We start from the raw sequence: 15,627 nt of genomic DNA on the forward strand, positions 1-15,627 counted from the left end.
TTCAATTATTGTCTTCACGAACTTTATATATTTTAAAAAATTGTGACTGTTCTTTGCATTTTGTGATTAAATTTACTAGGTCCTGAAATGATTGAACTTTGACGTTTATGAGTTTTTGTTCAAATCTGCCACTAGATATTTTATGATTTTTTTTTAAATTCTATATCTGACCAACTATTACTTTCCATCGTAACTTTATATCATTAAGAATTTTAACATTATTTATTGTAGTTATATTTTTTAGTTAGTTACCTCACTCATGCAGCAAATTGATAGTATAGTCCCCAAAACTTTCCCAAAAAAATTATAACCAGAATATCCTATAAGGGGGTATTCAGATATTTAAATAATTTCGCAGTTGTTAAAAAGGATTTTTGCGAAGTCATGGGTGGGGCAGTTGAGATTGCTTACTTTGCCAGCGAAAAAAATGTATTTTAAAGAAAAATAATTGCAAAGGTCGGACGTATTTTACGTCATTAGATAGTTAGATAGAATCCAAAAAAGTGTTATATGGGGAAATGTTAAGTTCCACTTTAATGTCTATAATTCTCTTTAATTTACCAAATAAACTGGTAATTTATTATTTCGAACGAAAATAATTTTCAAAATTTAAATAAAATATTCTTGAGATTTATCACATTTTTTTAAATAATTTCGTAGCTGACATGACATGTTCACATCCTTACCCGTTTTCAAATATTTTATTTTTCCATTAAAAATTAGGTTCAGTCATTAACAGGCTTCAACGATAAATTATATTTCTTACTCTCCTCTGATACGATGCATGAAAATATAAAATAATACCGCCAAGGAAAATGCAAGTTTGACTTCAAGATCCAAGACTGAAGATTTGGGAGAAGATCAATTGTGACGCTCTCTATAGCTATAGCTCTTTATCTAGGTTCGTCTCTTTGAGTAGAATCCACTGTTTCAATAGCGGTTTTGTTAAGCCCAGCAGATGGAAACGCATTCTCCTTAGGTCTTCACATAGATACACGTGTATTTTCTTCCATTTCCATTAGGCTTCGATGCCGACAGGGGTACATCGGTACATAATATTCTTATAGAATTTCTGTTAGCGAATTTTGTTAATATTGTTCTTTTTGTAATTCTTGTTGCTTTATAATTGAACAGCTCCAAACTGTCTGGTGGCCATATTTGTTTACATAAGTGAGTGAAATTTGTAAGTTGAAGAAAGTCGTTTCTGAATTTATATTTAAAGTTTAAGCGAAATTTGGTCAACTGGTGCTGGTGGTTTAAATATTTGTATGTTCCAACTTGGCTCTCCGTTTCTTTTAATATTATTGACTCATATAATTAATTTCTGTACGGAAAAATCATAAAATAAATGAATGAATGAAGATTTTAAAAAAACACAAATGATTTCCAAAATTCTGAAGAAAATGATAAATAATAATCAACCGTCAGGACTGTGATGATTCGGTCTACAGGTGATTAAATTATTCAAAAGTCTTTGATTCAATAAGTAGCGAAACACTGTTACCAGTTTTACATTATATGGGGTCAAGTGATCACGCTATGCATTTGTTTCGAAATTTCTTAAGTAACATTCTTAAGTAGACATTCAAGACAATGTTAGAAATTTGCGAGTTATTTTTGATGTGACGTGAATAACATTTTAAAAAATAGTATGTTACTCTCTCGCGCTCTCTATGTTCAATCAGGATGATATTGTCTACGGCAGCACAAAAAAAACAAGACACAGAAAGTTCGAAATTGATGTCCTCGTCTCATATATGGAATCGAAAAATTTGAAAGGCTATTACACAAGCCTAAAGACGCGGCATTTTTATCATCGAATGACTCCGGCCTACTACCTACCTACAGATCTTCCTTTTTAAAGTTTTACTTTCAACAACAGAAAAATTGGTATCGATATCGCTAGTGCAGTGAAGTACTTGTTATAAATTAACAGTTGGAAAGAATGTTATAATAAAAATATTAATATTTACAAAACTTCCGGATTCCCCCTGCTTCGGTTATTTTTGAGTCGAACTTGCTAACATTTCGCCAGTCATCCTCTTGGCTTCTTTAGAGCTTGACTCAAAACTGGCTCGCATTTTACTCTGTATCTGATTGTATGTCGGATCATTGATTCCCATATTGGTGAGTCGCGGTTAAGTTTAACTGGTTGCTTATAAATTTCTATAGATTCTCAGGTTTACTATTGTTGGAAGAACTGATTACGTGTAAGAATTTTAGTTTAATCGAATAAAATTTTATGGTCGCTTTCGTGACTGTATTCGGCAACTCCTGACAAGTTTATTTGTCGTAGGCGTAAGGCTTTATTCCGGCATTTTTCAATGAAAATAAGAAGATTTGGTTAAAGATTCTCGGATTTTAATGTATCTGAAGTAATGTTCAGTTTCAGGGATACGGATCTTAGTCTACTGCACGTCTAAGTACAAAAGAAAAAATATACATATATACTTATACATACACACCTACGATTAGATGAAATCTACAATAATAATAGGTATAACAACGTAATACAAAACATATAAAAACAAACAGGAATAAAAATAAAAAAAAGGAAGATAACGAACACGACCAAATAGTGACCACCATCACGAATATGTGTATGCCTCTACAGAGTAAAAAAAAAGAAAAAAAAAATTTGTTTTTAATATTTCTAAATAGCAAGTCTCAGACTTGATTTGGAGTTAGGTTATATAAACTTAGGTCAAGAGAATTTTTAATGCTTGTAGTGTATTTAAACTTCCTAGTTCAAAACAAATTTGAGGAGGAATTCAGGTATTTATGATTATCTGAGTGAACTGCTAACATATTTTTTGAGTTATGACTTTTTTACTACCGTGTGATAAATGTATACCGACACCGGTGGCATAACCCTAAGATTCTGAAGCGGCGGTTGACAATGGTCTCTAAATCCTGCGTTAGATATAATTCTGATTGCTCTTTTTTGCATAGGAAAATTTTTTATGGGATCCATTGAGTTTGCCCATAGTATAACGGCATATGACAAAATTGAATGAAAAATAGCATTATGGCTCGAAACTAGGTAATCCTTTCCGATTAAATTTTTCACAAAAAACAAAAAGTTGACACTTGAGAGTCGCTTTACTAAATAAGCAATATGTTTCTTCCGAAATATTTACGTTTGTTGAAAACTTGTTTGATGTTTTGAATGTAGAGTCATCTGCAAAGAGATCATTAATATAAATTAAAAACAATGATGGCGTCATAATGGACCCCCGTAGAACTCCGTGCATTACATTTTATTACTGCAAGAAACTACATGGTTCCTATTAGGGACACAAGAGGGCTAATATCTCCAGCGCAATTAAAATTGAAAAACTTGTGTATGGTATATAGCACCTTCCACGACTAATGGTTCATACGTTATCCCGTTCGCGTTGTACAGTATACTATTATTCTATATTCATACTTACATGTGTAAAATAGTAGTAGTAAACTTTCATTCCCCTTTCAGCAGCGACTTCGGCGAACTCGTTCATCGGACACACGAAGAAATAATCTCCCACCACGTTTCCAACCATTTTTTGATTGAGGTAGCCGTCGTTAATATGTTCCCAGTCGGTATACTAGAATGAAAAACGAAATCGTTTAGTTAAACGGATATTTAGTCATCCACGTTGAAGCAACGAAGCTCGCAACCAATTACAGCATAAATTGTTTAATGTACCAATTTTCGCGACCGCCATTAAATAAAATTTACGTATGTTTGAATTTGTTTTTCGCACTCTGACAAAAACAAAATTATTCGGAATTAAATCTACGGTTTGTTAGCGTTTCACGACCGCCGAAAATTATTGACCGGATTATATGGCAATTTAAATAGCACGGGAAAGTCACAGTATAAATTCCATTTATGCTTTACGCCCTTTATTGTTCCATACGCTGCCAAATTTTAACAAAATTAGTGGTAAAATTTGTCTAATGTGAGTACAATAGTTGTTTGGATTCATTTACACATTGAAAACGTTCTTGTTGCATTGGTTGTTGATGAAGCGAATATGCTGCTTTGCCAATCGTTCTACTGGCTTCTTCTGTTAAGGTTTGTTTGATTGTTCAGTTTCAGAAAGTTGGTGCGATGATAAATTCACCACACTGTTTGGTAAGTTTTGGTTAGTTGAGAGTAGATTGATGGTTCCACTTGTGGTGAGGTTCGTTTTTTAAATTTTTGAATTTGACTTTGGGTTGAAGGCAACCGTACCTCTGCAGAGGCCATCAGGATGATTGGTGAAACGTGAACAAGTTCGATTTCACAAGATTTGCAAATAGAATTACAGTAGCCCGTTGAAGTTTCTTTGGGGAAAACAAGGATTTCACGAAGTTTACATTGCAGTCAAAGTTGAAGAAAACTTTTTCCATTGTCAAGTAATTTCTGGAATTTGCACTTTCACAACCATAATGTTTTTATAAATGTTTGAATGTAGGTAAAATTTAATCAGTTTTAGTACAGAGAGAAAGACAATTATCTATACATTAGTTGTCTTTTACTATGGACAATTGTCACTTTGCTATATATGGATGAGATTTTGGACGATGTTCTTGTAGTAGCATCGAGAAGTGTTCTTTTCACTCTATTCTATTACTCTACATACCTTAATTCCTAGCCGATTTTGCAATTTTAAGATATTGCAGATAAATTAACCAAAACTAAAATTTAATTCAGGTCTACTCTTTTTGAATACGTTAGGTATGGTCTGTTCACAGATATAAGAAAGTGACCAATTGTTTTTGAATGGGATTATCCAATGGTGGTCATTAACATACAATGCAACACGATTATTACCTAAAGTTTCGGAATTTAAATGCAGGTAAAATTGTGGTCCGTAATAGAAAATAATTTTATACCTACCTGTGTTTAATATTCTTTGGTTTGGTATATTACTTAGTTTAAGTATATCAGTAATCATTTTTATTTCGTGTGTAATACAGCGTGTGTTGAATCGGGTGCGAATTATGCAAAATATGTGCGAGTCTAGTGTATCTCAGGAGATGCTCCCGCCCAAATGTAGAAAACACTATTCTATTGAGACTAAGGAAGTTATAAACAATGTTTATTTGACTCTCATTAAACGTGGTGCCAGCAAGTAAGCATCTTTAGAAGAAACGGCCACATTGACGAAAATTCCAACATCATATGTATGGAAAATTGTGAATAATCCCATTTCAGCGAAGAAAAAAGAAGCGATGCTGACGTTTTCTCGAATGTAGATGAAAGTTATGAAAATTTACCAGTTACACGAGGAACAAAGCGTGCCTACATTAGATATCTTAATTAGTAGGCTTGAAAAAGATGAAACCGATGTTAAATGTGGCAGGTAGGTAATAAAAATAATTAGTAATTTTATTTTAGATTTAAGCATAAATACATACATAAAAGAATAAATATTGTTTAATATCTTTCCTAACAAAACCCCAAATAATTAAATTCTAAGCAAAGTACGGACCTGTTCGGCCATATTTCATTCTTACAGCTTGCCCGGGTCTTTCCTTAATTCGTATCAGTTAGTCACTTTCTATGAACAGACTTTACATCGAACACTACATGTCTGTAATGCATACTTTGTATTATTTATATGTATTTCTCTCTTTCTCTCTCTCTAGGTATTTTTGAAATCAAATTAGTTCGTATTTTAATTACGTAATATTTCGCGAATTCATAGAAATTTCTAAACAACCAAACGACTCAGGTCTTTATTTACCTTTCACCAATTAAGCTAACAGCAGAATTAGTAAAACGTCAGCAACCAGGAAAAATCCAGAAAATTTGGAGATAGTAATACGGTAACATGTGGAACCTCCTTTAAAAAATTTGCAAAAATATTTGCAGGCCCAAGTATTGCAATTCTAAATACACTAGAACTGAGAGTCTTTGTCACAAATTTAAAGTAGATTTCTTTATATTACTAATTTAGTTGTGTGTATTAATATTTTAAAACCAAATAAATACAAGGTGATCAAGAAGCAACACTAAAAATGTAAATAGAAAAATCGTTAAGACTCATTTCTCATTTCAAACTTGTATCCTATCTATCATCTCTGCTATACTGTTGACACAGAGAACAGATCTTTTTACATCTCATGTGAAGAAGGTATCAGGTATCACAGATGAAGAAATTTGTACCCAGAGGACTTCTTATTAATCAGTATTAATTGAGCAAACGTGTACAACAGGACGTCCTACAGCTTAAATGTCATTAATAAGTTTTATATTTTATCAACTTGCTTATATCAAATAGCGTACAACAGCAAATAAGATAAGTGTTATTAGTTTACCTGAAACACTATGGCCTCCCTTTCCATCCTGGTGAAATTCTTGAAGATGGTATCGATGATGTCGTGATACTTGTCGCGTTGCAAAAAACTGGGGCCGTCCTTCTCGAAAAAGTCGATGAAATCGTACAGCAGGAAATAAGTGCCTGCAAAGAAATATACACATTTGTCAAGCGTGCTAAATTTGATTTTACGGGACTAAATTTCGTAAACTGCTATAATATTGCTTCCACAAAACATTTTTAATAGGACCCTAAATTTGTTAACGCCCAGGAAATCTTATTTTTAGTGCAAGAGGTAATATCGTCCGGGTCGCCTCCGGGCCGGTGCCAAGAAGGGAGGTAATTACTCTCATTCAATTAACGAACTTGCACAAAAACAAAAGAAAATCTTAGGTGAAGTCTGTTGCAGGCGAACCGAGCGTTTCTGTTCTTTTTTTAATTGCCAGAAAAGGTGGGGATAATTGCTCTGTTTAAATGGAATGTTAAATGAAAATACACTTTCAGAGTGCAGTCGAAAAAAGTTTGGTTGGTCTAACTGAGAATTTTACAAAATTTTACTATGCTCTGTTTCTCTACTATTTTATTTTATATTTTTTGAAATTATTATTTATTGTTTATCAGAAATTACATTTCCACATTACGAAATCCGCCTCAGACATTACATAAGCCTAAAAAGCACAATTAGTGTTCAATTTTAATGAAGTAAGCGCAGCCTTAATGGAAGAATTTCGGAAAAATGTTATTATTCAATCTTAATTGTGAGATAACTGTTAAAATGGACATTGACAATTGGCAAATTAAATAGCTGCAACTGCAATGTTTCTCGATTTGCATTTTTTTCTGTTATAACATCTTTATTAATGGTTATAGATATTAACGATTTTTTTTACAATTCTTATTTCATTTAGGAGTTGCTCTGATTTCGAGATATAATTTAAATATTGTTGAAGTGTTAATCGCTGATAAACATCCGTAGATCAGTAAGTCGAGAGTATGAAACGCATCAACAGAGAGGCTTTAAAACCCCATTAACGAAAAGTAGTCGTCAGCATCCGCAAGAAAAGGGAAAAAGTAAAGGGCTAAGCGATTCGCCCTGAAGGACACCTGATATCGAATATTTTTATCGTCGCCACTGTTTCTTAATGCATGCTAGGTTATAAAGTGTAAATTCGCAATGACAAAGAAAGACGGTGGATTGAAGATTGATCACGACTTTTGCATTTCCCTTCAATTTACTAATTAGACAATTCAACAAGTAAATATTTTCGAAAGAGTTAGGTTCTCTATCATTATAAAATTTATCAATAAAAGTTTGACAAATAGTTAGGTATCTAGATAAATCGTTTGGGTTCCCATTGAATTCTGGAACGCAGTTGAGATATTCGGATTTAAAAGTAGCGATACTTATAAGAGATTCACTAAATTGACTGTCTGATTCTAAATTATGTTTTTCAAAAATAGTTGCGAAATAATTTTTCTGACCTGAGCTGGTTGAAGGTGTATTATTACTTAAATCGATAGTTAACGTTTCAATATTATCAATTATTTCATTAAGTTCCGACATTAACAAATAATTGCAACTTACAGTACTAGGTAAGGGGCGGTTCTGGTCATCCCTTCTATAAGAACAAGACTTCGATCGGCGATATTGGTCTTCACAAAATTCTTGTCCTTGCGAAACTAGACGATATGATTTCTTGTTTCCGATGATCGTGTTCTGTACAGGTCTTCGATAGACTGAGGTTTTCGATTTTCAGAAATCCACTCTGCCAAACACTAATCACCAATAGGTACGATTTCCAATTAATCGATGATACGAAAAATTTCTGGAAATCCTACTGACTGCGCCAATTAACTACTCGGAACGACCGTTGAATTTTTTTGAAACCTTATTTAAATTTACAACCGTTTTAAAATGGTCTGTTACAATAACATATCTAGACAGAACTCCTTTCGACACCGTTAAACTACGTTTTTGAATGTAGAAATAGGACTCTGCTGGGCCAGCATTCTTGGATCTTCGCTAGTGAGATAACTCATGTTATCAAGTTCCCACTTTTCTTTTTTATTTAAATCATATATTCGATGCACTTACTCAAATTTTCATAACCCACTGTTTTTATTCTCTCTTGCAACGACACCCATTTTAAAAATGGGTTTGTGTCTTGCTAGAACCCTTTTTACTTGCCCGATGCCAATTCTATGGAGTTTGATAATAATAATAATATTTTAGTCAATATATAGCTAGTTATATATACGTTCATTGAAAACGCAAGAGTGCAATCAAACCAATATAAGTTAGATGATGAATGTACAATTTCCTATAGTTCCTTTTGCAGCATATATTTCTGAAAGTGATTCTTATTTAAAGTAAGCTAATGAATGATGTCTTTTTTTTTCCGAGAAGGTGTGGATATTTTGTCGGATTTTCTTGGGTTTACTTGAACATGATAGATGACCCAGTAGAAACACTAAGCGATTGTCCATTGTAGTTGTACAGTTTAGCCCTGACATCTTTTTCTAGTTCATTACTGAAAGTCGTAAATTGACACAGGAATTTTGTTTGTCAGTTTTGAAATCCATATCAAAAGCCAAGCAAAAATTTTCAAGAAATCAATGGTATTGACATTACACATGGTTCATTAATTGATGGAATAAATAGGTTGAAATTTTGTTGTAAAAAATGGTGTATTTCAAGCCGGAAATATCTAATAGAACAACCATGCATTGTTCGTACACGACTGACATTTTTGAGGTATATGAAAAACTAGAATATAATCTTTTAAGAATTTCCAAGTTAGCATTGGAAAATAGCCATCGCGTTGTGCGGCTTCCGCCTTATCACTGCCAATTTAGTACGATAGATATAGTTTGGTCAGATTGTAAATGGTAATGTCATGTCAAAGAATCTGATGATCTGATGCCGTAATGCGTTTATTGACTGAAGCACTTGCTCACTTTCTTCAGAAAAATTGAAGGGTGAGGTTGAATTTTAATCTAGCGCTTGCCCAGATAGCACACAGTTAAATTTTGGACAACTTAGAAGAAAAATATTTAGTTTTTTAGGATTTGTGGTGTTTTGGGGGACATTTTATTGGCAACATTTTTGTGCACGTCTACATCGACGTCAGTGTTGCCAAATCCTAAAAAAACGGAATTGAACCGTTAAAATCAACTTGTTTTTATTATTTTTGGACACGAAAGAGACAAGAAACGCTATTTTAATAAAAAATATCACAGCAAATACGGATTCATCTAAGTTAAAAAATTACAAAAACGTAAAAATAATATATTTGTTTATAAGATCTCATTTGACAATACGGCTGCAAGAAATGCAACTGCAACTACTCGCGGTCGTGCAGTGCCGGACTCGGTCGAGTCTCGAAGGCTTGTAGTCTGCCATTTTTTCAGCCTTGTTTTTGTTGGTGCTATACGGTATACGGCGACTTGGCGTCTATTTTGATTATTTTGTGTGCTGTGCTTACTGCTTTCAGTGCTTTCATTTCAGCAATTTTTTGTGGTATTATTATTACTGAAGAACTGTAAGTAGAGCTTTATGGTAATATATAACATAACCATTGTTGTGTAGTCTACCAACATCATGCTTTGTTTTTTATTATTTTGCTAGGTCAGTGAGATAGCAAGATCAGGCGGCGGCTGCAGTTATGAGTTTTAAAACAAGCTCTGATCTCCCTGATTTCAAATGAGCTTGCAATGATATTTAATTTTTTGGGCATGAAGAAAAAGGAGAAATTTTCAAAATTAAAATTGGCCAAACTAATACTTGGTAAGTACCAGTCTAGTTCTTTTTATTTTGTTCTATAAAGTACAGATATATAAAACCTGTCCTTCTCAAAACTAAAATATTTTCAGATGCGGATAAGAAGTCAAACAACACATCACAAACATCGAAGGAATGTGAGAATTCTGCTGCTTGGCTGAAAAAAGCTACTTCCATCAAAGAATGACAGAAAACCTGTCAAATAATAGTTATTCTTTTAGAGTTTAGTGCAAGATATCGATCTTACTCTATTTTTAAGATGCTTTAGGTTAGGTTGTTATATATTTTTGGTATACCTACAATTTTTTCATATCTACAATAGATTTATATAAAATGTGTTTTATTAATGGTATCAATCGGCAGTCCTTCACTTTTATCAACAGCAAAATTAAAGATTTAATATTAATTGGAATAAACTTGTGCATTTCAAATTTCGCTTGCTATTCCAGTGATGACTTCCCAACCCTACCCAGTAGGTTAATTTCATCACACGCGAGTACCAAAGACTGGGATAGAATTTTTGTAGTCGTAGAACCAATTGGACTACTGGACATTACCTTTCCAGTATTTCTCATAGGCTATTGGAAATATCCTATTAATTAAGTAAGGTCCACTGGTATATTAATATAAGGCCCTATATCCTCACAGTCGGATATACTAACGACTTCTCAACTAGTATAACTGGATATCCTTAGTGTGTCCTAACAAACATCCTTCGTATACTGTGCACGTTACAATTAGTAAGTAGAAATAATGGCTCCATCAAAAGTAGGAATCATCCTAACATTCTGCAAAAGAGCAGTCACAATATGCAGTGAAGAAGCATGACTTGACGAAGAAAGACAAAGCCAGAAAATTCATTTTCGTCTAAAAAATACCATGTGAATGTGGAGAGTCATATATCGGAAAAACAAAAATACCTTTAAACGTTAGAATTGAACTTTTTTGCCAAAAAGTTACAGACAAGCAACGGTGAGTGAGCAGGTGCATTATCGTGATATAAAATCCATAAATTGTTTTCCCAAAATTCTGGACGTTTTCTTCATATTGCTTTTCGCAAACGGCGCATACCTTCAAGGTAATACTCTTTATTGACAGAACGATCTTTTGGTAAGAACTCTTGATGTGCTACGCCACCCTAATCAATGAAAACCGTAAGCAAAATCTTAACATTTGATCGCACTTGACGTGCTTTTTTCGGTCTTTCTGGGTTCTTTCATTGGGATGACTGGGCTTTGGTCTCGACTAATCAAGTATTAGTTTTGAGTATATCAGCATCATCATTGGCGTCGTCTACGGTCCCGTTGTTCAAAATTAAGCAGTTTCGGAACAATTTTTTTCTGCTACACACTTCGACGCCAAAGACGCCAACGTTTTCAGACACTTCTCTGATAGTGATTCGATTATTTTTGAACACCATTTGTTTCAACTATTCAACGCTTTCATCAGTTATTGACCTGCTGGGGCGTCCAGACCGAGGTTCGTCATCGTTTGTACCACTTATAAATATTTTTCTTTGCTCACATTAGATTCACCATATGCCGTTGTGAACATTTCAAGTGTTTTGCAGCATTATATTCAATTTTTTACACAAAATTGTATGCAAATTGAACTTCTTCTTGTATCAGCTTCTCCTTTGAAGGTCGCTGATCATCATGGCTGCCTTCACTTTTGACACTGCTGATCTAAATAATTCAATTGACGATAGACCGAACCATTCTCGTCTACCTACAATTTTGCCCTCCATAATGAGTTTCAGCAGTGCATATCTGATGATGTATATCCCAGAAATTCAAGTTAGCGTTTTTTAATGCTAAAGAGTATTTCGAGTTCTTTGCCCATTCTTCCTGACACTTTTTCGTTTGTTGTTCTACTTATCCACGAGACTCTAAGCATGTGTCCATAAGTCCACATTTCAAAAGCTTCCAACCTCCTTGTGGTTTCTCTATTCAGCATCCAGCCTTCCAAGCCATAAAGCAATACGGGAAATACACAGCATTGGACCATTTTTATTCTTACTGTTAGTGATTGGTCCGGAGCCGTCAATAGTTTTTTCATTTTTGTTGCCTGTTTATGTTGAACGTCTTCATTAATTATGGTGCCAAGGTATTTGTAGCGTCTTACTTGTTCAATTGTTTTCCCGTATACGACCTGTTGCTTACTTTCACTACTTTGTTTAATAGTCTCTGTATATCCTCGAGAGAACCCGCACACAAAACAATGTCGTCAGCGTACCTAAGATTATTAGGGATTTTCTCATTTATTACTATCCCAGCGGATTCGTCTTCCAATGCTTCTCTAAAAATGTTCTCCGAGTATATGTTATGCATTGGAGATAAGATGCCTGAGTCCTTCCCCTGCCTGACACCCTTCCGTATGCTGACCTCTGCGGAGAAAGCGTTCTCTATTCTGACCTTAGCGGTTTGACCCCAATACAGCTTTGATATAATCTGCATGTCGAGATAGTCGATGTTCAGTTTTTGTAGGATCTCCATTAGTTTTTCATGCCTTACATTATCAAAAGCTTTACTATAATCGACAATGCACACATATAGATCCTGATTGACATCTAGGAATATCTGAGCCAGAACGTTAACGGCGAAAATGGCTTCCCCAGTTCCAAGTCCATTGCTGAATCCAAATTGCGTGTCAGAGGCTTCAGTTTCGCATATGTTGTGTATTCTGGCGTGCACAATTCTTAGGGGTATTTTCAGAACATGGCTCATTGGACTTATGAGTCGCTGGTCATAACATTTAGATGGTCGAGATTTTTTTGGGATTGGGACAAAAGTAGACAGAAGTCAATCATGGGGAATATTACCAGTCTTGTATACGTCGTTGAACAGAACTAAGAGTACCTGCATCGAATGTTCATCAAGCAATTTGAAAAGCTCACAATGCACATCGTCTGGCCCCACTGCTTTGCTAAAATTTGCTATCCTTATAGCGTGGTCAATTTCATCCCTTGTTATTAGAAATGGGTTCTCGGTTGTTGTTAGCTCGTAGTCAATTATTGAATTTTGTTCGAGTCTCTTTTCGATCCAAAAACCAACTACTTCCTTTATCCTTATCAGATCTTCTATTTTTCTGCACCTTTCCTTCATCCAGTTCTCCTTCGCTTCGCGGACAAAACGCCAGCATTATTGAGCTGTAAAAATTAGTGGTCATGGGCATTGTATTGTACTAATGATGGAAGGTGACAGGATGACCTACCGTCAGCCAAGGAATGAGACAGTAGTAGTTCTGTAAAAATATAAACGTTTATACTTGAATTGCTAAGAAAACGCACAGAGAAAAGACAAAAACCACACACGAAAATTTTCTGAAACTAATTGCTATGAATGTGCGATTTGCAATGAAGGAAGTAACCTCTCCGTTGTTTAAATACACTATAAATAAAGTTTTCCAGTATGCAGAACAAAAATGATAGCAGTTATATAAAATGTTCTTGATAAGATAACAAGTTAGTTGGTTAGTGATTGTTTCGCTCTGTTAGCGACATTAAGTGCCTAAGTTGATTATTGTCGTTGCGACACATAAAGACAAGGAAGAATGTTGTTTTCGTGAATGGCCAATATGGAATCAAAATTTTGAATTAAACATAGGATAAAAGTAAAGAAAATTGTAATTGCGATTATAACTACCTACCTTAAACAGTGGAGTTTAGGGATTTTAACCGCAATTTGAAATGTTTTGGTTAAAGTACGTCACTGGACCCACCGAAATCGTCGAAGACGTAATAACGCACATTTGTTATGCGTGTCTGAGTAAATTGGGCTCACGGGAAGCATAAAATCACAGTAACTGCAAAAGACTGTGTATTTTACGCTGCCTCAGAGAAATGTCTCTACAATTAAGAGTCGCACCGCCCTACGACCCGATTTGTAACTGTCGGATTTTAAAATTAAGATTCTTGAGGGTCGATCCCGGGAGATTATCACAGCTTGAAAAAGGCACATATAATGCTTTCGCGGAGGATATTGCGTTTTACCGTCGGCGTATGACTATTAAGGCTATTACTCAGCGGCCTTGCGTAAAACAACTCTATACGTTTAATATAAATTGGGCATGTAAACCCGTTGGCGTTCAAGGGCAAGGCGATCGAAATGAGGACGTAGGATGTATTTTTTCGAATTTGAAACAGCCGCCATTCAATGTCGGTGGAAAGATAAAAAGAAAGATAAGAAAATATTTCAGTAAATAATAGGTGCATTGTAAAAAACGCAGCTTGGGAAACTAATATTGAAATGTTCACACTCTAGCAAATTGTGAAAAAAAAACTGTACATGTCCGAATTTCCCCAAAACATCTATGAAATCTGTGTTAGATTGTGCAGACAAAAATCAAAGCAAAATATATACTGGTTTCAAAAGTACAGGTTGAACAGGAGGTATGTTGATGCACTTTTGGAAAGTACCAGTAAATTAAAAGTAAAAAAGTTTTATGACAAAATTGCGTAAGTTTTTCTTTAAAGTTAGGTAAGAGGAATCGTAGAGGTCGTCTAATTCGGTCCCCTCCACTCATTTAAAAAATGAATAAATGCAGAAAGTGGATTTTTATAAGAGTAATTCTCCCTCTTAGATTTAGACTATTAGAGAGCCCTCATCTGAGGCTTACGCAGCAAGGTTTCAAGCTACCTATAAGATAACTTTCTATGACAACTAAAATAGAGATCTTCATAATTGCCGATGAATAGTATGTTCGAATGCAACCACCAAATTACTACAGATAAAATACCACTTACTCATAAGGCGTCACGCTAGGAGGAATCAAATGAACCCAATCTAAAACTTTACACAATTAGAAGCCATTAAATGAGCCAAAGACAAAGCTTTACACACCCAGAAGGCATCAGATGAGTTCTAGCTAAAACTTTACATAACTAGAAGGCATCAAATGAGCCCAAGCTAAAATTATACAACGCTTACATGGCCATTAAATCCATTAAATATTTCCATTATTTACGATACTAAAGTATGATTCGAGAATATCAGCAAATACGCATCTGATAGGTTGCTGCTAAAGTCAACTTAGTAGATTTAGACTATAATTTCTTTCAACTTTTACTTTTGCAAGAAACAAGGAGCTCCAGAAACGTTGTTAATGATAATAAAACATTTGTGCGGGTTATTCTATGGTTCCAACCGAATAAAATTTATGAAAGTGTTCGTTTATTAAACCGAACGTGTTGTATACTATACTGCATACTACTTTTTCTACGACCGTTAGTTTTTGGATACATTTTCGCCAAACTACACGGATACATTCACTGACTGACAGAATTCACAAACGTCAAAATTCAAGGCAAATACCTTCGAAAACATCCGATTGCTCCAAAACCCGTGCGGTAAAATTTCGCGGAAATGTTCGAAGTGGTTCGGATCCGTGGGAAACGAAACTGACGTGGAAAAGTGACGCTTGCTGCACGCTAGATCGCTGTGTAATTAGGTATTTTACAGATGGAAGTAGAAAAAGAATTTTTTATAAACTTTTTTTTCAGTGAGTCAGATAAAACAAAAAACATACGGCAACGTGAAGTGGAATCCTTAACACAAA

General features: G+C 34.5%; 1 protein-coding gene across 1 annotated transcript in view; it reads right to left on the bottom strand.

The window, feature by feature from the left end:
- The window catches only part of LOC132701517 (acetylcholinesterase), a 305,958-nt gene that overhangs the window by 116,986 nt on the left and 173,345 nt on the right, over positions 1–15,627 (bottom strand). Inside the window, exons 2-3 of the mRNA XM_060669498.1 lie at positions 6,292–6,434; positions 3,435–3,587 (exon numbers count right to left, since the gene is read on the bottom strand). Of these exons, the coding sequence (XP_060525481.1) occupies positions 3,435–3,587; positions 6,292–6,434 (296 nt within the window). The remainder of the gene's footprint in view (positions 1–3,434; positions 3,588–6,291; positions 6,435–15,627) is intronic.

The sequence above is a fragment of the Cylas formicarius genome, unplaced genomic scaffold (genome assembly GCF_029955315.1).
Source record: "Cylas formicarius isolate icCylForm1 unplaced genomic scaffold, icCylForm1.1 PGA_scaffold_4__25_contigs__length_36172078, whole genome shotgun sequence".
In the NCBI taxonomy this organism is placed as follows: domain Eukaryota; kingdom Metazoa; phylum Arthropoda; class Insecta; order Coleoptera; family Brentidae; genus Cylas; species Cylas formicarius.